Source organism: Rhinoderma darwinii, chromosome 1 (assembly GCF_050947455.1).
Source record: "Rhinoderma darwinii isolate aRhiDar2 chromosome 1, aRhiDar2.hap1, whole genome shotgun sequence".
Taxonomy (NCBI): Eukaryota; Metazoa; Chordata; class Amphibia; order Anura; family Rhinodermatidae; genus Rhinoderma; species Rhinoderma darwinii.
The window spans coordinates 455,120,145-455,141,193 of record NC_134687.1 but is presented as its reverse complement, the minus strand read 5'-3'; the positions used below and the strand labels follow the sequence as shown (position 1 = coordinate 455,141,193).

General features: G+C 42.3%; 1 protein-coding gene across 3 annotated transcripts in view; it reads right to left on the bottom strand.

Moving 5' to 3' along the window:
• The window catches only part of SEPTIN5 (septin 5), an 83,090-nt gene extending 64,048 nt beyond the window's left edge, over nt 1-19,042 (bottom strand). Inside the window, exons 1-2 of one of the 3 annotated variants that reach the window (XM_075832411.1) lie at nt 18,493-19,042; nt 18,366-18,376 (exon numbers count right to left, since the gene is read on the bottom strand). In XM_075832411.1, coding sequence (XP_075688526.1) covers nt 18,366-18,376; nt 18,493-18,535 — 54 coding nt within the window. In that variant the 5' untranslated portion in view covers nt 18,536-19,042. The remainder of the gene's footprint in view (nt 1-18,365; nt 18,377-18,492) is intronic. The other 2 variants (XM_075832428.1, XM_075832417.1) reach the window with 2 other exon arrangements.
• Between the last annotated feature and the right edge of the window lie 2,007 nt (nt 19,043-21,049).

Here is a 21,049-nt window from a genome sequence, read left to right as displayed (position 1 = left end):
GCCTCTGGTGCCGATGTGTCCTCGCTCGTCCGACACGATGCAGGACCTGGGGCAGGAAGTGAGTGACGTCACAGCGTGATCTCGCGAGAACACGCTGTGTGTCTGTGCACTGCCAGAAGCTGGGTGTTAACGAAGAGAAGTGGATGATGCTGATTCGTCAGCATCATACACTCCCATTCACAACGCCCAGCTAGTAAAAGAAGTAAAAACGCCCCGATGTAACGAACACAATACACGCCCAGTTGTACTTTTACTTTAAACACGCCCAGTTGTACTTTAGAAAGCCTCATTTGCATAAATATAAAAAAGGTCATAACTTGGCCAAAAATGCTTGTTTAAAAAAAACGTTATTCTTATCTACATTGCAGCGCCTATCTGCTGCAATAGGAGATAGGGGTTGCAAAATCTGGTGAAAGAGCCTCTTTAAAAAGAAAAGTTTAATTAGTTTTCTTTAAATTAAAATACAAAGAAAATGAACAGAAGATAAATCTGAATTAAATCAATATATGGTGTGACCACCCTATTAAATATGTGCTGTTAAAGTTTTTTTAGAGAAGCACAAAGAAACGGGCAACGTTGAGGATCGTAGACGCAGTGGTCAGTCAAGGAAACTTAGTGCAGCAAAACAAAGATATATCATGCTTGTTTCCTTTCTAAATCGAAAGATGTTCAGCAGTGCCATCACTGGCAGCTCAGAACTGGCAGAAACCTGTGGGACCCAGGTACAACCATCTACTGTTGGAGAAGTCTGGTCAGAAGTGGTCTTCGTGGAAGAATTGCGGCCAAAAAGCCGTACCTTCAACGTCGAAACAAGGACAAGCGTCTCAACTATGCATGAAAACAAAGGAACAGGGTTGCAGAAAAATGGCAGCAGGTCCTCTGGACTGATGAGTCCAAATTTGAAATATTCAGCTATAATAGAAGGCAGTTTGTTCGCCGAACGGCTGTAGAGCGGTAAAATAATGAGTGTCTGCAGGCAACAGTGGAGCATGGAGGAGGTTCCTTGCAAGTTTGGGGCTACATTTCAGCAAATAGACTTGGGAATGTGGTCAGTATTAGTGGTGTCCTCAATGCTGAGAAATACAGGCAGATACTTATCCATCATGAAGTACCATCATGACAACGTGTGATTGGCTTTAATTGGCTTTGAATTTATTCTGCAGGATAACGACCCCAAACATACAGTCTATTTATTTATTTCTGTCACTTATAAAGCGCCAACATATTCCGCAGAGCTGTACAAAGGTTCACTCTTACTGTCGTCATTGGGAATCATAATCTAAGTTCCCTATGGGTATGTTTTTGGGGTGTGGGAGGAAACCAGAGTACGCGGAGGAAACCCACGCAAACACAGGGAGAACATGCAAACTCCATGCAGATGTTGTCCTTGGTTGGATTTAAACCCAGGACCCCAGTGCTGCAAGGCAATAGTGCTAACCACCGAGCCACCATGCTGCCCCTACAGTCACTGTCATTAAGAACTATCTTCAGTGTAAATAAGAACAAGGAGCCCTGGAAGTGATGATATGGTCCCCACAGAGCCCTGATCTCCACATCATCGAGTCTGACTGAGATTACATGAAGAGACAGAAGGATTTGAGGAAGCCTATATACACAGAAGATCTGTGGTTAGTTCTCCAAGATGTTTGGAACAACTTTCCTGTCGAGTTCCTTTAAAAACTGTGTGTAAGTGTACCTGGAAGAATTGATGCTGTCTTGTAGTGAAAGGGTGGTCACACCAACTATTGATTTGAGTTAGATTTTTCTTCTGTTCTTTCATTTTGTAATTTGTTCATTTCTAAAAAAAAAACACCTATCAACACTTCTATTTTTGAAGGCATTCTTACTTTGCAGCATTTTTCCACAACTGCTTAAAGAGGCTCTGTCACCAGATTTTGCAACCCCTATCTGCTATTGCAGCAGATAGGCGCTGCAATGTAGATTACAGTAACGTTTTTATTTTTAAAAAACGAGCATTTTTGGACAAGTTATGACCATTTTTGTAGTTATGCAAATGAGGCTTGCAAAAGTCCAAGTGGGTGTGTTTAAACGTAAAAGTCCAAGTGGGCGTGTATTATGTGTGTTACATCGGGGCGTTTTTAATACTTTCACTAGCTGGGCGCTCTGAAGAGAAGTAACATCCTCTTCTCTTCAGAACGCCCAGCTTCTGACAGTGCAGATCTGTGACGTCACTCACAGGTCCTGCATCGTGACGGCCACATCGGCACCAGAGGCTACAGTTGATTCTGCAGCAGCATCAGCGTTTGCAGGTAAGAGCGACTTACCTGCAAACGCTGATGCTGCTGCAGAATCAACTGTAGCCTCTGGTGCCGATGTGGCCGTCACGATGCAGGACCTGTGAGTGACGTCACAGATCTGCACTGTCAGAAGCTGGGCGTTCTGAAGAGAAGAGGATGTTACTTCTCTTCAGAGCGCCCAGCTAGTAAAAGTAGTAAACACGCCCCGATGTACGCACATAATACACGCCCACTTGGACTTTTACTTTTAAACACACCCACTTGGACTTTTGCAAGCCTCATTTGCATAACTACAAAAATGGTCATAACTTGGCCAAAAATGCTCTTTTTTTAAAAATAAAATCGTTACTGTAATCTACATTGCAGCGCCTATCTGCTGCAATAGCAGATAGGGGTTGCAAAATCTGGTGACAGAGCCTCTTTAAAACTTTTGCACAGTACCGTATGTCCGACCATGCAGTGGCGTATTTGGTATGGGAAGTGAGGGTGACAAATCACCCCTCCCAAGCCCAACCAGTTCTTCTATGTTGTGTGCCGTATTACCACAGACCTCACCCCAACCCATAGATTCAACCCTGGATCTGCCCCTGCGACCATGTAATACATGGATGGGTCCATCAGAGAGAGAGAGAGATGCTCTTTGTGAGCTGCTTTCTGCTCTGGCTAATAGAGGGTGTATCGAGTGGGGGACCCCCCTCTATCATGTCCATATAGAGGATATAATAGTGGGCAGCTAAACTTGTCATTGCTACTTACGTATGTGTAAATACCTCACTCCTGGAGCAATGTTTTCTTATAAAGATCTATTTTCTATTTTAAAAGGATATTTTGCATAAAATTAAGTTGTAATATCTTGTATTCTTAATTATCAGACATGTTTTCAGGAGACAGCCCCTTTGACTACTCTAGTTTACCATGTGAATTTTATTAAGGCTACATTCAGACGAACGTAGCCAAACTCAGACGTGAAAAACTGCTGTTTTTCACGTCCGAGGGGCACCTGTGCTGCACTCGTGCGGGACGCAGTATCACGCAACCCCCATAGACTGGAGTCTATGGAGGAAAGTGTGAAGCGCAAAAAAATAGGGCATGTCCTATTTTTTCACGGACCCTTCACACACTCCGTTGAAACAACGACCGTGTGAACGGCCCCATTGAAGTACATGAGTCCATGTGACGGCCGTTGTTTTAAGGGCCTTGACACGGACTATATATATGCTCGTCTGAATGAGTCCTAAGGGTATTTAGAGGTTTGTTTCAGCAATGTTTTGTCATTAGGGAAAAGGTACAATTTTAACGATCGGCCTCTGATAACCTTAAAGTGAAAGCTATTAAAGTTCACCATATGGAAATACAGGTGTGAAGATGAGCCTATACATACAGGGTCGAACTGGCCCACGAAAGTACCAGAGGACTCTCTCCGGTGGGCCCAGACTCTGACTCAATAATGTGTCCCAAAAGGTCCAGCAGAAGACAACCCAATATGGAGCTGACTTGGGAGCCAAGCACTTGCCACTAGGGTCTATTTCTTATAGGAGATTCACAAATAACCTTTTAGACCTTATTGACGATCTGTCCTGTGTGTACAATGATAACAACAAGTGGATGTGCACATATTCTGCAAAGGTAGTGGATGGGCCCTCAAAATCATTCCCTCTGGCGGGCCCAAGGGACAACAGTCTGACACTAGACACATAGATATATAAAATCTATCTAATGCCCAATGTTTTGTACCAAATTCCAGAAGCCTAGGTGTTAGTGCCAGCTGCACTGCCTCATAGTGGTGCCAGTCACAATACAGCTATAACAGTAACCACCACAATGACCCCATGAAAGCAGCAGGCACAATGCACCCATGAAAGTGACAGCGCCTCTATTTTCTATGGACAGAGCAGAATGCTAAGTATATTGGAGAACTGCTGCTGGTCATTAACCCGGGGAAGATAAATGCATCTTATGTGGCTGCAACACATGGAGCCCAAAGGTCAACAACTGACCATATACTTGTACAACACCATACCAAATGAACATGATGTATCCACTATTTGTACAACCATAAGAAAATGTTATTATATTTCACACAAACAACATGTTTCACACGGCCAGCAACATAATAGTATCCTAATAATACTCATTCCTACTAAACCTAGAGACACTGGATAGTCAAGTATAGAAAGTCTCCTGGAGAATTGGAAAAGTCCAATGATCTTTCCCAAGAATCAAGGATATTTTGAAAGCATTACATAGTAAGAGTATCAAACAGAAGGAAGTACATTGTATGGTGCATTGCTTGCCGATTTGGTTTTAAGATAAAGTGTTCTAACTGTCGTCAGAGAATAGACTATATACAGTGCAAGTGAGGCTGCTCGGAATTATTGTCATCAGTTATAACACTTTCATCAATTGACTTATTATACAATAGTGACAGTTATCATCTGACTGGACTTTGTATGTTCTCCCAGTGTTTGTGTGGGTTTCCACTGGGTATTCTGGTTTCCTCCCACACTCGTAAAAAAAAAACAGCATATAAAATTGGCCCTAGTGTCTGATGACTTCTTACATTCTGCATACAGTGCTACAGAATATGCTGGTGCTATATAAATAACAGTATATCAATTATATGTTTGCACAGCACGTTCTTGAAGATAAAATGTAGGTGAATCTAACATTGGGTGTTTTTATATAAATAATCCTGGGGTTTGTTTGTATAACACAAGGGTTTTTTTGAACTGCAATTATCTAGACTGAAAACTGCATCAGTTTTCCAATATGTTGGTGTAATGACGGGGGTAAGGAAACAGACAAGTGAGCCCTAATCTACCCGCCACTCAGTCCCTGCCTACTTGCAACGACCCGCCCTAGGCGACGGGGTACAACTGGGCGACAGTCCCTACGCTCAATAAGTGCACGACAGACAAACAGACAAGGGTACACAGAAGCAAGGGAAAAGGGGCAGTTGCCCACGGAACACCGAGAGCAACAAGAGTGGTGAACGAGCCGAGTCAATCCAGACGTGTACGAGGTACCAAACGCAGAGCAGGAGAGTAGTGAACAAGCCGAGTCAAACCAGGAGTGTACGAGGTACCAAACGCAGAGCAGGAGAGTAGTCAGTAAGCCAGGGTCAATACGAAGCAGGGTCAAATAGATCAAGAAGCTGCAGCAGGGCCAGGAAACCAAACGAGAAGAATCACAAGCAAGGAGGAACAGGATAGGCAGGTATAAATAGACAGAGGGCGGGAGCTAGCTCCGTCTGGCCAGGCTATGATAGGCTCTCCCACTCCTAAGCCTGCCATCCTGAGTGGTGGAAGATGGAGTCAGTCTCCCAGACATAGAAGCAGGTGCAGACTGATTACCTAAGGGCGTAGATACAGAAGCTGTGCCTGGCAGATCCTTAACAGTTGGGTTATTCGGCGCTCCTTTCCTCCTTTCACAATGAACTGTGTATGGGGACCAGTGCTCATTAATACGATCGCTCGTCCCCATACATTTGCATCATGTCGGCAGCACGTCTTCCTGTTTAAGATGTGCTAACGATAATATTTCTTGCAGCATAAACGATACAATCAGCTGATGAACGAGGGCTTGTTCATTGGCCGATCGTTGCCCTGTTTACACAATGATAGGGAACGATTGCCAGATAATTGGCCCGTGTAAAAGGGCCTTTACGGATTAAGGCTTTGTTCAGTGGCGTTATGTCGTCCATTTTTGCTGGAGCCATGATAGATGCTTTTGCTTTAACTCATTAAGCCCAAAGTGTGTTGTGAGTAGGGCCTTAGACAAATCTTTTGAATATGTCGTTTACAAAGAACCCGATAGTGATCTAAGTTAAGTTCAGTAGAACCGAGAAATGCTATAGAAACTGCATAGCTGTCTCATGAGTGTTTAGCTCTAAAAATTGCATGTTAAAGAGGTTTTCCATTTCCTTTTAATCAGAGCATTTTTTATTGATTCTTTTTTAGAACACAAAAAGTAGTACAACATAAAACCTTAACCACCATTCTCCAGTCAAAGACCTAGCAGAAAGGCCACGTACAGTACAGACGTAGTGGAAAAGATCCCCGGTGGACTTTGCAGCGAATCCATAGCAAATCCATTGCAAAATCCGTATGTGAGTATTTTGCCATAGATTTGCCCTGAATTTCAACCTTTACATTCATTGCATACCGCAAAATAATGGACATGCAGATTTTAAAATCTATAGAATGCCCTGCTGGCCGTGCAGATTTTTTGCGCTAGATGAGAATGGGGTTTTGAAAATCCCATATTCAGATGTGTCCTTCCTTACCTTTCCTTTTAATTCAACATATCCTGATATGTGTGGCGCGAGATGACCAGCTTTGAAAAAAACAACATAATTTCTCTGCCACGGGATGTATATATATGTGTCTCCATGTGGCCACCCAGAGGTTGTGATGTGGCTTACGGCCTGTCAGGGGTTTTGCTAGCACGTCACAATATTGTACTAAATATGTTTATATGATAAATTGGAGCCCTTAACCAAATTCAATCAAAGTTAAGGGTGGACACATCTCTATTGTACAGTCATTTTGCCACACCAAAATCCACACCAAAAATCTGTCACATCTGAACGTGGCTTTAGGCCGGGTCCAGACACAGCGGATAATTTCCGCCATCTATTTTGCTGCAAATCCACAACAATGTTAAAAGCTTTTTTTTTCCAAAGATTTTAAAAATCTGGGGCATTTTTGCAAGAGAATGACCCTGATATCATTGTCCATCGAAATACATTGAGCAGCTCAAAATCTCTTCAAAGTCGACTTAAATCAAGCGAGTTGCTAGTGATTTTTTATTTCTTTTTTAAATCGCTATATGCTGGGATTTCTGAGCGATTTTAAAAAGTAGTAGCTACTTTTTCCTCTATAGAGTAATAAAATCGCTAGGAAATCAGGGAGATTCCGCAGCATTTACAGCAGCAGCAAAGTGAATGAGATTTGGAAAATGTCATGCCTACGCTGCGGGAAACAAACTGCACAAAAGTCATGCGGAAAGAGTTCTGCGGTTCGTGTTTTAATTCCGCAGTATGTCAATTTATGCTGCGTGTTCTGTGCGGAGATGCTGCGTGTTTGGCCCATAGATTTCAATGGTGAGCAGAAATTCTGCAACAGATTTATGTTGTTGCGGTTTTTACAGCGTTTACGCAGTAAAAACCGCTGAAGTCCGCAGGTGCACATAAACTTTGCTATAACCACTGTTTAACATTAAATACGCAGGTAAAAACGCACTATATGGTGTGGATTTCTGTGACAGAAATACCAGCGTTTTTTTTAGAGATTCTGCTGCAGATTTCCTGTTGCAGAAAATTTGCAGCGTATCTTGTGAGTGGGAACAGACCCTCAGGGCTTGTCCACACGTAACTGATTTGCTGCAGAAAATTTCCACAGCATTTACACATCAACTAACGTAAACCAGCGTTTTTTACTGCGGAAAATAGTGCCGATTTTTGCTGCGTTTTTTTGGTGTATTTTTTTCAAGGGCTGTGTGATGGTGATATTTCTTCTTTCTGTGATGTCATTTCTACCCCCTGTAAGAAATTCCGCAGTACATCAGAAAATCGCAGGAAATCAGTCCACTTTACGCAGCAATAATTGACAGGCTGTGGAACTAAAATTACACACCGCAGGCGAATTTCTGGACTGAATTTTCCCCTAGCGTTTGGATGACATTTGTTAAATCTCACCCACTTTGCCGCTACTGTATTCTGCTGCGTATTTTCCATCTGCAATTCCGGATGGAAAATACGCATCAATTCCGTTACGTGTGGACAAGCCCAACTATAATGCAAGTTACCAAGGGAAACTTAAAATGACTAATCTTATTTTTATAATATGCTCACAGTACTGCGCTTCAGCATATGCCATTGCCATTTAAGGGCATGCATTGTATGCGGCATTAAAAAGTCATGGCACAGCACTTGTATACTAAAAGGAGTCGCAGCCTTTCAGCCAATCCGACTGAAAAGAACCGCAAATACCATACCATGGCACCCGCTGAAGCACAGTACTGTGAACATCTAATAGGGTCTTGTCTGGTGACCTATTAATACATAAGGTTTTGTTTTTTGTTTTTTTATATTTTCTAAATCTTTTCATTCATTGTTTCAGAAGGAAAACAGGAAATATCAGTTACACTACATGCGGATGTTAAAAAAAAATGCACATCAAAGAAGTTGCAAATTGTCTCTTTGACAAAGCATTACAAAATAGTCTTCCCTTGTCCATAATAAAAATATAACTTTGTAAAATGAAGACAGACTTTAACCTAGAATAACTGTAAACAGCCCTTTCCATCTAATTCTGGTAATAAAATGATACACGTAATCCATGCAGCCACTACGAGTGCCAGCTCAGCTCTCTAGGTGTTACCCCGCTGTTCTCAAGATACTACAATGAGCTGAGTAATGCCGTCCTGCCAGATAAACAGCAAGTACTGGCTGGATAATCAGCAACAGCAGCTCTGACCCATCAAAGACTGGGAAAGGTGTAACGCGTCCAATAACAACAAAGCTTTGTGACTACAGATACAAGTAATGTTTATTCAAAAAATGATTTTATTTTGTCAACTTCATACAAAACTTTCCAGGCTTACTTTTTCAGCACCACATGTGCAATGGATCTATAGAGCTCCACCACGGGTCCACTGCCAATATTACCAGGAGGGCTTGTGCGCTGGAGAGTATTTATGGGCTAGTCTCATTTCTAGGGCTAGGGCTCCACAGTGACACTAGGGGGACTAAGCAATAAGCGACCTTGCAACCGACGCAAAATAATCAGATTATATCAGTTAGCGCTCTTTACCCTATACCACTATACCCTAGCAGCCAAGGGAACAATGGCCAATTGCTTTATGGTAATCAACATCCATAGGACATAAAACCAACCATTGCCACCCCAACATAAAAAAGTGTGTTGTGTTGTGGCAAAAACTATGACAAAAAACTCCTACACCCTAAAAAACAAATAAACAATGGTAATAGCCAGGGAGAAAAGAGGGGAGCAAATATCAATATAAAGTAGTAATCTCAATATTTTTACCAGGTAGAAACCCCTGAAAAAAAAGATTTTCCTCACGTGGAACCCCTACAACTACCCCATCCCTACCGTGAGGCCTCTTTCACACACAGATTTTTTTTTCCTGGCATTTTAAAATGAATGAAAAAATGCATTTTAAAACATCAGCAATATTTTAACATTTCTTTATGGTGTTTTAGTGCATTTTTTGGTGGTGTTATTTTATACGTGCTTTAAGCCTATGCAAAAAAAACTCCAGAAGAAAAAAGCTACACCCAGAGAATGCTGTGTTTGGATAAAACGCCCCTGACCACAAAAATGCAACAAAAACACCACAAGTCAAAACGCAGTGTATGTAATGTTTTTTTATTATTTTGCGATAGATTTTATTGTAACATCTGGCTGCGCAAAAAATGCACCATAAACGTCATAAAAACGCTATTAAAATGCATAAAAACACAGCAAAGCGTAGTCTGGGAAGCAAGTCTAAGGGTATGTCAATACCTTTGCGCATCATGTTCAAAATGAATTTACTTTGCTGCTGCTGTAATACGCTGCGGAATTTATACACAGAAATTCTGCAGTATTTACTCTACGTGTGGACACGTAAGACACGTGTGGACCTAACGGTCACATCTCTTGCCATCACAGCAATAATAAAGCTTAAAGAACATTAAAAATAAAAGTGGAGAGTGAAATGATATCATTGAGAGGGAACTGCCTATTCTAATGCTATATATTAATATTTGCTCTTCTATTTTTCCCTGTATCATCTTTAGAATATCGGTTTGGTGCGGATTTTTTCCCCAGAGGGAATTCAATTATGAAATAGGAGAAATATATCCAATCAGATCTCTATCCCCCCAAATAAGCCTTGATGCGTCCGCTCTGCTAGGTCCATAGACATTCCATTGTTATTGGATTTTGTACAAATCTTCATGATTCAAGTGCTGTAAATCCACTGGTTATGTCCTCGGTCATGTCCCTGTGTGACCATGGGACGTGTATATTCAGAGCAACGATGCTTGAACTACAGTCCGACACAGGCTGTGCCACTCATCCAAGAGAACCGCCGTAAATAAGGCTGTAGACATTTGCAGCTCTGCTTTAGTTTTACCTTAGCAGCAGTATATATTTACTAGTGGATATACGGCACAGGCTATATTTGCTTGTAGTACAGCCTTTATCCTCAGAATAATGGTGGTCATGGCACTGACTGACAATCCAGACGTTCTCACCTGTCTTTCTCTATACATAAAGTACAATAAGTAATATCTGTATACATGCACATTGTATCGGAGTCTATTAAAGAAAAAAAGTGCAAGGATACATTCACACAGTGCAGTACATGGTGCACAATACCACAGAAAAAAACACATACGCTATTTTGCCACAGTAAGATCAAGATTGCGGTTCTCCAAAAACGGTGGTGCAAAAAAAGGCTTTTACCACGGTGCTGTAAATCTAGATTAACATGTGGCATATTTTTACACCATGGATTTGGCCTGCAGCAAATCTGCCTCAAATTCTACATGTTTTAGATACGGACTTGCTGAGGAAATCGGACTTGCTGAGGAAATCCGCAACAAATCCTCATCAACAGACACATGCAAAACATGCAGATATCGTGGTGCATTTACTGCAGCCAGTTCTGTGGCGGAGAGAAATGTCACATGTGAATCCAGCCTAAGGGTATGTTCACACGAGGTCATTACGTCCGTAATTGACGGACGCATTTCGGCCGCAAGTACCGGACCGAACACAGTGCAGGGAGCCGGGCTCCTAGCATCATTGTTATGTACGACGCTAGGAGTCCCTGCCTCTCTGCAGGACAACTGTCCCGTACTGTAATCATGTTTTCAGTACGGGACAGTAGTTCCACGGAGAGGCAGGGACTCCTAGCATCGTACATAAGTATGATGCTAGGAGCCCGGCTCCCTGCAGTGTGTTCGGTCCGGTACTTGTGGCCGAAATACGTCCGTCAATTACGGACGTAATGACCTCGTGTGAACATACCCTAATGGTGTGGCCTCCAGCCTGTGGCTCTCCTGTAGCTGTTAGGACATGCTGGGATTTGTAGCTTCACAACAACTGGAGATCCACAGGTTGGAGACAACTACCCTAAAGGATAATATCCTCACCATAAGATCTTTCCCCCGGCAGTATTTTGGTCAGTATTTGGAAGTCAAAACCAGAAGTGGGTCCAAAATACGGAAAGAGGTACAAATCTTTCTATTATACTTTTATCTGTTTATGTTTCAATCCTGGCTTTGGCTATAAAATACTGATGCAAAATACTGACCTAAACACTGCCATGTGAAAGTGGCCTTAAGTCGAGTTTCAACGTAGCGTAAGCGCTGCGGAATTTCTGTGAAAATTCCACAGCATTTACAGTGGAAGCAAAGTGGGTGAGATTTCGAAAATCTCAGCCCACACTGCGGAAAAAAAAGGTTGCCAAAACGTTAAAAATTGACCTGCGGTGCGGATTTTAAGGGTATGAATACACTGGGTGTAAAAATACACAGCGTATCCGCCATGGAGCCCGCAGGGAATTCCATCCGAAAAACCGCACCAAATTGTTGTGCCGTTTTTCGGGCAGGCATGTCCGCTGCGGAAATGCTGCAGGAATAAAGAAAAAAAGTTTATACTTACCCCGGCCATAGTCATGGCAACATGTCCCCTCTTTTTTGAGCGCAGTCCGGCCTCCTGGGAAGACACTTGTAGACCATCTGACCGAAGCAGCCTTTGATTGGCTGAAGCAGTCACATGGGAAGAAACGTTATCCCAGGAGGCCGCACTGCGCTCAGAAGGGACACGTCGTCATGACTACGGCCGGGGTAAGTATTTGCTTTTTTTATTAATTTTAACTTAAAAAAAAGCATTTAATTTTTTTTCATTTGCGATTTTTGCAGCAGAATTACAACAGTAGAGCAGAGATTCCTGCAGCATAAATGGACATGCTGCGCACTGCAGATTAATTTATTAACTTTTTTTTGACAGATTTTTTCTGTAGCGTGTGGATGAGATTTGTTCACTGTATTAGGCTTTATTTAGACGAACGGGAAAAACGCCCGTGCATCGCGCGTGATTTGCACGCGCGTTGCACGGACCTCTATGTGTCTATGGGGCCGTGCAGACATGTCCGTGATTTTTTCCTCAGCGTGAGTCCGCTGAAAAAAAGTCACGACATTTCCGTTCTTTCGGCGTTTTGCACGCATCACGCACCCATTGAAGTTAATGGGTGCGTGAAAACCACGCATGCCGCACGGAAGCACATCCGTGCAAACTGCGTGATTCGCGCAACAGCTGTCAAAAGGATGAATGTAAACAGAAAAGCGCCACGTGTTTTTTTGTTTACAAACATCCAAACTAAGTGTCTTTGAGAAGAGCGAACCCGGACAACCGAACCGAACTTCACCGGGTTCTGCCGAACTCGTTTTGGCCGAACCCGGCAAAAAAATTTCCGATACGCGACGTCAGGAGATAGTCACTGTCCAGGGTGCTGAAAGAGTTAAACTGTTTCAGCACCCTGGACAGTGACTTCCGATCCCAATATACATGAACGTGTAAATAAAAAAAGAAGTTCTGACTTACCGATAACTCCCGGCTTCTTCCTCCAGTCTGACCTCCCGGGATGACAATTCAGTCCAAGTGACAGCTGCAGCCAATCACAGGCCAAGCACAGGCTGCAGCCAATCACAGGCTGCAGCGGTCACATGGACTGCCGCGTCATCCAGGGAGGTGGGGCCAGATGTCAAGAGAGGCGCATCACCAAGGACGCGTCAACAAGGACGCGTCACCAAGGAAACGGCCGGGAAGTTCTCGGTAAGTACGAACCTCGGAATTCACTGTCGAGGGTGCTGAAAGAGTTACTGCCGATCAGTTAACTCTTTCAGCACCCTGGACAGTGACTGACGTCGACTAGCCTCATCTCTATGATGGCGGCTGCGCGAAAATCACGCAGCCGCGCATCATACACGGATGACACACGGAGCTGTCAAGTGGCTTTTGCGTGCGCAAAACGCCGCATTTTTGCGTCCGCAAAAACGCCACGTTCGTGTGAATCCAGCCTAACGCTGCGTATTTTTTGCAATGAAATATGTTGTGGAAAATCTGTATTCTTTACGCTACTTGTGAACTTACCCCAAGTCTGGATTTCCATAAAACTGCACTAACCGTTTATATATATATATATATATATATATATATATATAAATAAATAAAGCTGCTAAATTTTCAATCTGTGCTCTACAGCAAAGTGTTTTCCACAATTCTGGAACAAGGTGTTAGGCCTCCATCACACACACTTTTTGTGTGGTGTTTTTTTGGGCCCAAAAAACGCATTGCAGCAAACACAAGATTTTTTGGAAAATAGTTCATGCAATTTTAATGGCGTTTTTGGGCCGTATTTAGCTTAGGCCTCACGCACACTGCCGTGCCCGTAATCATGGCACGGCCGACCGCAAAGTATGGGAGCACGGCCCGTAAAAAACGAAAAGTAGGACATGCTCCATAATTCCCGACACGGTTCTACGGCATGAACACCTATCCGTAGCGATACGGAAATGCGTCCGTGGCCAATAGAACCAGGCGGACCGTAATTACTGAGATTTTTTACGGTCGTGTACATGAGGCCTTAGGGTATGTTAACACGGCTTAGCAAAATACGTCTGAAATTACGGAGCTGTTTTGAGGCGAAAACAGCTCCTGATTTTCAGACGTTTTTGTAGCAACTCGCATTTTTCGCAGCGTATTTTACGGCCGTTATTGGAGCTGTTTTTCAATGTGGTCAATGAAAAACGGCTCCAAAAACGTCCCAAGCGGGACATGCACTTCTTTTTTGCAGCGGTCTTTTTATGCGCCGTATTTTGACAGGGACGCGTAAAATAACACCTCGTGGGAGCAGAACATCGTAAAACCCATTGCAAGCAATGGGCAGATGTTTGTAGGCGTAATGGAGCCATTTTTTCAGCCGTAATTCAGGCATAAAACGCCCGAATTACGTCTGAAAACAGTGCGTGTGAACATACCCTTATAGTGTGTTTCACTACTTGCATTTTTTTAGGTGGTGTTTACGTGCAAAATTTGATTCAAAGACCATGTGATGCAGCGATTCTTCTTTGCAACACATTTTTTTTCTGAAAAAAAGCCATAAAAAAAGGCAACACATATTGACACGTGCGTTTTTTTGAAGGGGCAAAAAATCTATAGAGGTCTATGGGAGAAAAACGCCATAAAATGCTTAATAAAAATGCCAAAGCAAGTCCTGCTGCAATTTTGAAACAACGGCACTGAGCTAAAAAATACAAGACAAAAGAAAAAAAATGCCACCTAAAAAAAAACGCCATGTTTGTAGTGAGTTTTATATTTCCCCATTGACTTCAAGCGGACAGCGTTTTTGTGAAAATCTACATGTAAAACACTACAAAAAAGTGGCGCTTTTCCTAAAAATGCTGCATGTGAAGCCACTCTTAAACAAGCATGATGGGAGTTGTAGTAACCGCTGGAGAACCGCGGCTTGCAGACCAGTGGTATTAATAATCCCCATTAACCCAAAATGGCAAAAAATCCTTGAGGTAGATGCAGCCACATCCCTAGGCCCTGTGCTCTGCTTACATGACCTGATACATTTTGGGCAATATTTAAATGTAGGCATATAAAGAATAACACAGACGTCTCTCTAAATATTGTGATTCATTTCTTCCCATTTCTATGACATCTGAAGGGTCCTTTTAAACAGCACTATTTTTAGCGTTCATGTTCATTACATCTTGCCACTTGTTTACAATTTGTTTCCTTATTCTAATATTAGGACAGGATTGAACATTTTTAGAGATGAGCGAAATTTTCACTGACGGGCAAATTTTCCATTTTTAGAGCCATAATTGCCCCATAAAAGACAATACGATCCACATTTTATCAGCCATTGTCTTGTAGGCGGCAAATACATTCACTCACTAGCGTAATGCCAGGGAAGCAAATTGTCGAAGTTCTGCTTACCTCTGGTGCAAAACCATTAGGACACAGACACAAAGGATCTTATGTTTAAAGGGCTTGTCATATCGAGATAACCCTTTTTTATACACAAGTCGGCTTGGCAGTCAGTTGATCGATGCAGGTCCAGCTTCAAAAGCCATTAGCGATCTGTTATTATCGCTAGGGGAAGCTGCAGCTGCTTGGCCACTACAGACAAAACGTGGTACTATATGCCAGCCCTTTAAGTAAATGAATGTAATACATGGATGGGATAGGTAAGAAAGAGCTTTGACTAAAAAAAAGGGGGACTGGAGCAAGCCCCCTATTTATGATGTCCAGATGCCACTAAAATGGGTAGAAATGAGACAATCCATTTCAGGAGACTGGCAAAGAAATTCAGCTGTGCCCAGATTGGTATGAAACAAGCTGCTGGCATGGGTATTCTCTGCGGCCAGCATTCATTTTCATAGGCATGCGGCTGGCAGTGTAAATTGTATACGTTTTATTTTACGTTTTTTTGCGGCCCTTTGAAGTAGTACAATTTGGTAATATTGCCCTTGGAACTAAAAAGGTTGTGTTAGCGGAAGGAAAACGGTAAATATAACACATACTGTATATAATCTATAGCATTGTCAGACATTATGTAATGGCATAGTTAGATGATGCCTTCAAACCCTCGCATCACACCACAGGCTACAAATGTTACACAACTTGCTAACTGATAGAATGTGACTTTGCTACAGGGGGTTTAGTACTTCTAACCCAGTTGTGATCCTTTCCATAATATTGTCAATGAGTGATACAGCTCGAGGGCCCACATTCCTGCAAATAATAAATGGTCTGGCATTTCTGCTCAACACGTGCATAATATTAGTAATACAACTCAAACAATACACCACCTGTAGTCTACTAAAGGATACCAAATGAGTGCACCATATTGTTTCCAGGGAGCGACAGAGAAACCCCCACATAATACACCATTTGTTATAAAGGACCTGTCACATCTCATGACTTTTCTGTTTTAGTAAATCCTTGCATTCCCCATATAATAACCATTCTGGAGCATCTTTTTTTCAGAACTCATTGTTGTACTGTTCCTCTGTTATTCCTCCTACAAATGTATGAAAAAATTGACAACTGGGTGTTACCAGTTGGGGGGGAGGGGGTGTCCCTACACAGTCTGAAATTGTCCAGTCAGTACTCCCAGATTCTGACTGTGTAGGGACACACTCCTTTGGCAAGGGGAATAATAACACCAAGATGTCCATTTATTCATATTTCTAGGAGGAATAACAGAGGAGTGGCACAGTGCAGAGTTCTAAGGCCTAATGCACACGACCGCATCAGTTTTGCAGAATGCCAAAAATGTTGTTGTGCATCCTTGTGTCATCAGGATTCACAGGGCCACAACAATTCACCCGTATTAGTAAAGCCGCAAATCTGGACCATAAAATGACTTGTGCTGAGTTTTTGCGGTCCGGATTTGCGGCCCCAGCACGGGGAAAAAACGTGGATAAATTGTGGCCACAAAAGCACGGTTGTGTGCATGAGACCTAAGACAAGGAGCGCCAGGATTGTTATCCTATGGGGAATAAAAGAGTTTACTAAAACAGACATACAGCAACACAATATTTATATTAGGACAGAAGGACTGGATTGTTGCAGTATCTATATACACAGCAGCTACCTCTTTATGATTGTGGGTCGTATACTACGTAGTATTATTATTATTATTATTATTATGGATTCAAATATTGAATATTTGCAGTATATATATATATATATATATATATATATATATATATAAACACTACATATTGTTATGTTACTAGGATGTAAATATAAGTGGGTGTAGTGTATCGCAGGATAGGTAGACAGACAGACAGATAGATAGATAGATAGATATGAGATAGATAGATATGAGATAGATAGATAGATAGATAGATAGATAGATAGATAGATAGATAGATAGATAGATAGATAGATAGATAGATAGATAGATAGATAGATAGATAGATAGATAGATATGAGATAGATAGATATGAGATAGATAGATATGAGATAGATAGATATGAGATAGATAGATATGAGATAGATAGATAGATAGATAGATAGATAGATAGATAGATAGATAGATAGATAGATAGATAGATAGATAGATAGATAGATAGATATGAGATAGATAGATATGAGATAGATATGAGATAGATAGATATGAGATAGATATGAGATAGATAGATAGATAGATAGATAGATAGATAGATAGATAGATAGATAGATAGATAGATAGATAGATAGATAGATAGATAGATAGATATGAGATAGATAGATATGAGATAGATAGATATGAGATAGATAGATATGAGATAGATAGATATGAGATAGATAGATATGAGATAGATAGATAGATAGATAGATAGATAGATAGATAGATAGATAGATAGATAGATAGATAGATAGATAGATAGATAGATAGATAGATAGATAGATAGATAGATAGATAGATAGATAGATAGATAGATAGATAGATAGATAGATAGATAGATAGATAACTTCTGTACAGTGCCGCAGAATATGTTGGCGCTATATAAGTTCCAGAAATAGATCGATCACTGGGTGTCGTGTATATAAGGACGAGTGATCCTTGGAATGCTGTCCCTTGAATCCCTCCCAGTCGGATTCCCCTCCCCTAACAGATGATGAACGGGTTAAATCCTCATCCAGATGACATCTTCCCCTCACTCACCCGATATGCCGGTAAGGAGGCCACATAACCCGAATGGTGGTAAATGACGTGCTATATTCGGGAATATGACATGATAGGGAAGAAGTGGGTGCTTCTTCCCCAGTCCTGCATACAGCGGGCAGCAGCACAGACATGGTTGGCAGGATCCTCTGATGCCATGCGTTGGGCTGCAGAAGGTATTACAGCTCTATACATTACACGCACAGTATGATGGGAGCCATGATCTTGATGCCATGTATACCTGTCATTAGTCTCGGGCTGCCTGGTAATATTGGCACGATTACACACTGGCAGATCAAGGATCCAGAGCCGCGGTAGTAACATGCATGCACAATACACAGATAACGGGGCCCTTACCTCCTTCTCATCTGTGGGTTACCCGAGGCCGCACGGAATCCAGCAGGAGGAGAGAGAGGAAACAGACAGGTCAGGGATGCGATCATACGGGCTCCCCCCTCAAACACCCAGGGGCTCTCCATCTCACCTGTCTTGAGCAGCTTGCTCTTGTACCTGATGCTGGTGCTCATGTTCCACAATGTGATGATCTCCAGTGAGCAGTGTAGTGTGTGTGATGCAGTGTAGTGTGTGATGCAGTGAGCAGTGCAGTGTGTTCTTTGTGCTGCTCCCTTACAATAGACTCCTAAGGATGGGGAGACCAGGCTGCTGCTGCATTACTGAGCTCTCCGCCTCCAGCCATTGGTTGAGCCTGTCCCAGCCTACAGCGTGTAGCCAATGAGGTTCGGCGAGTACACTGAACGGGCCCGCCTCCTGCTGTCTGCTCTCGCCCGGTGCTGTGTCAATGTGCTCGCTTTCCTCTATTTACAAATGGCCATTCCAGTCAGCAAAACACCGCACTTCCAAATAAAAGAAATACTTCATTGAAATACCATTAAAACATGTTGTCACACAGTCTTCTTCAGCGCTCTAAAACCAGCAGTGGAGTCCTGCAGTAAATCCCACAGTATGTCAGGATACCGACGTATTACTGTTACCTCAGCGCTCCATTAATGGAGGATTTCCAATTCATGAAATGCTACTGCATACTGAGGAGTGCTGGTGAACATTGGCGGCAAGGCTAGTGGCTAGCTGCAATGACAAACATCACCACAGTGCCCCCATGTGCTGCCAGCTGGCATCCTCAGGGGCAGTCAATTCCTCCTATTTATAAGACCAGGGTACCTCCTTCTCCGCTGTAGACCAATGAGAACTTAGATGTCACGCCTTACCTCCTCTGGTAACTCTTTCCTCCTCTGGTAACTCTTTCGTCCCCTAATCTTAGATAGAACAGCCCAGGGAAAAGTGTAATTACATGCGACCCCCTCCCCCCATATACACCGAGACCACCTGCAGCAGACACTACAGCCCAGCTCATTCCGTGATATTGCTGGCAACTGGAATGTCGTATAACACCTAAAAGCTGCACAGCAAGACAAATGTACCACAGACCTTATAATAGAAGAGCATCTCCTTAATATTTCAACAGATGTCTGAACCCAGATGACTAAATGAGTAACCTAGAAATATGTATGATGTACCCTCATATGTGATATACCTGGGAACCAACAAATTGTTACATATATCTCAGAATTGTGATCAATACATATCCTGTTCTCTTATTTTCATGAAATTCTTACTAATATCCAACAAAGAAGACATTCGTATTGTTCATTTGATATTGCAAGTGATTTAATCGATTCAGTAATCAGCTACAATATTATATAAGATCCTGCAAGAATGGGATTTATCATATTCTATTGATTGTGTTGTAGGTATAACCAGATACTGTATATTGCATATATTGTAACATATGCCAAAGATAGCACTCGGCAGCCCCATAGAAACGAATAGAGTGATGGCCGAGCATGCGCACTACCGCTCCATTCCTATGGGGCTCCCAGGAACGGCAAGGTAAGCCCGTTCTCGTGATCAGTGTGGATCCCAGAGGTCGGGCCCCCACCGATCAGATATTTATTACCTATCCTGTAGATAGGTGATTACTAATGATAATGGGAAAACCCTTAGAAGTAATTGTCATAGATGTAATATTACCAACAACTAGATATGTAAAAGAAGTGTGGCTATGTTTACACGTCCAGGATTTTATTTTTTATGTTTACCCCGTTCACATGATCAAGAAAAAATTCATGTGGACTATTACAACGCCACAAAGATTTCCCATGAGTATAATGCGCTTGGTCATTATTCACACAGAAAAGGCATCAATTAGATCCATTGAATCGTAATGGGGCTAATCCTCATGTGGATCCGCCAACACATCCGTGGCAGAAATCCGAGTGCCAGCTTTGTAAAATACACATTAGGATTTTCCATAGGATCCGCCATTAGCGAAAACTAAAGGTTTCCTACCCGGCCATACTGTTAACTTGTATCTCCTTGGAAGCACCACTTTGCGCCAAGGCCTCCTCGTTGTGATTTACGTCTTCACCGCTGCTGCTATGGATCCTTGTCCAGCTAGACGTGGTTTATGTGAAAAAGATAATAATAATTTCTGCTGCCCCCTCACCTCTTTCATACCTGTAACCCCACCACCTTTACAGACGCAGATGTGCAGTTTGATGTGCCGCAGATCCACACGAGGATTAGCTCCATTCAATGGGGCTAATGAGCGTGGGGCTTATCCGCATGGGGCTAATCCGCCATCTTTTCCGTGCAAAATCCACAATAATAAGTAGCAAAATAAGCAGAAAATTCCACGCCAAAATCCCCAAATCCTAAACATTTGAAAGAGGCTTAAGCAAACATCTAACCCCTCTAACAAATGGGCCGCCCTGACTCCCCTTATAGCTCCTCAAGCAGAGTTTCCCCAAATTCGTCGCTCTAACAGGTAACAGGTCTCCATGATGAACAAATTTCATATAAATAGAAGACAAATGATAGGATATTCTCCAGAGTAACTCCTGAATGGTCTTACTAATGTACAATTTCAGACAAGTACAACTTGTCACATATATGACTCCTAATGATTGGCAGTTGATGAATTGCACTTAGTTATTTTTACCATCGAGTGGATTGCAAAATTC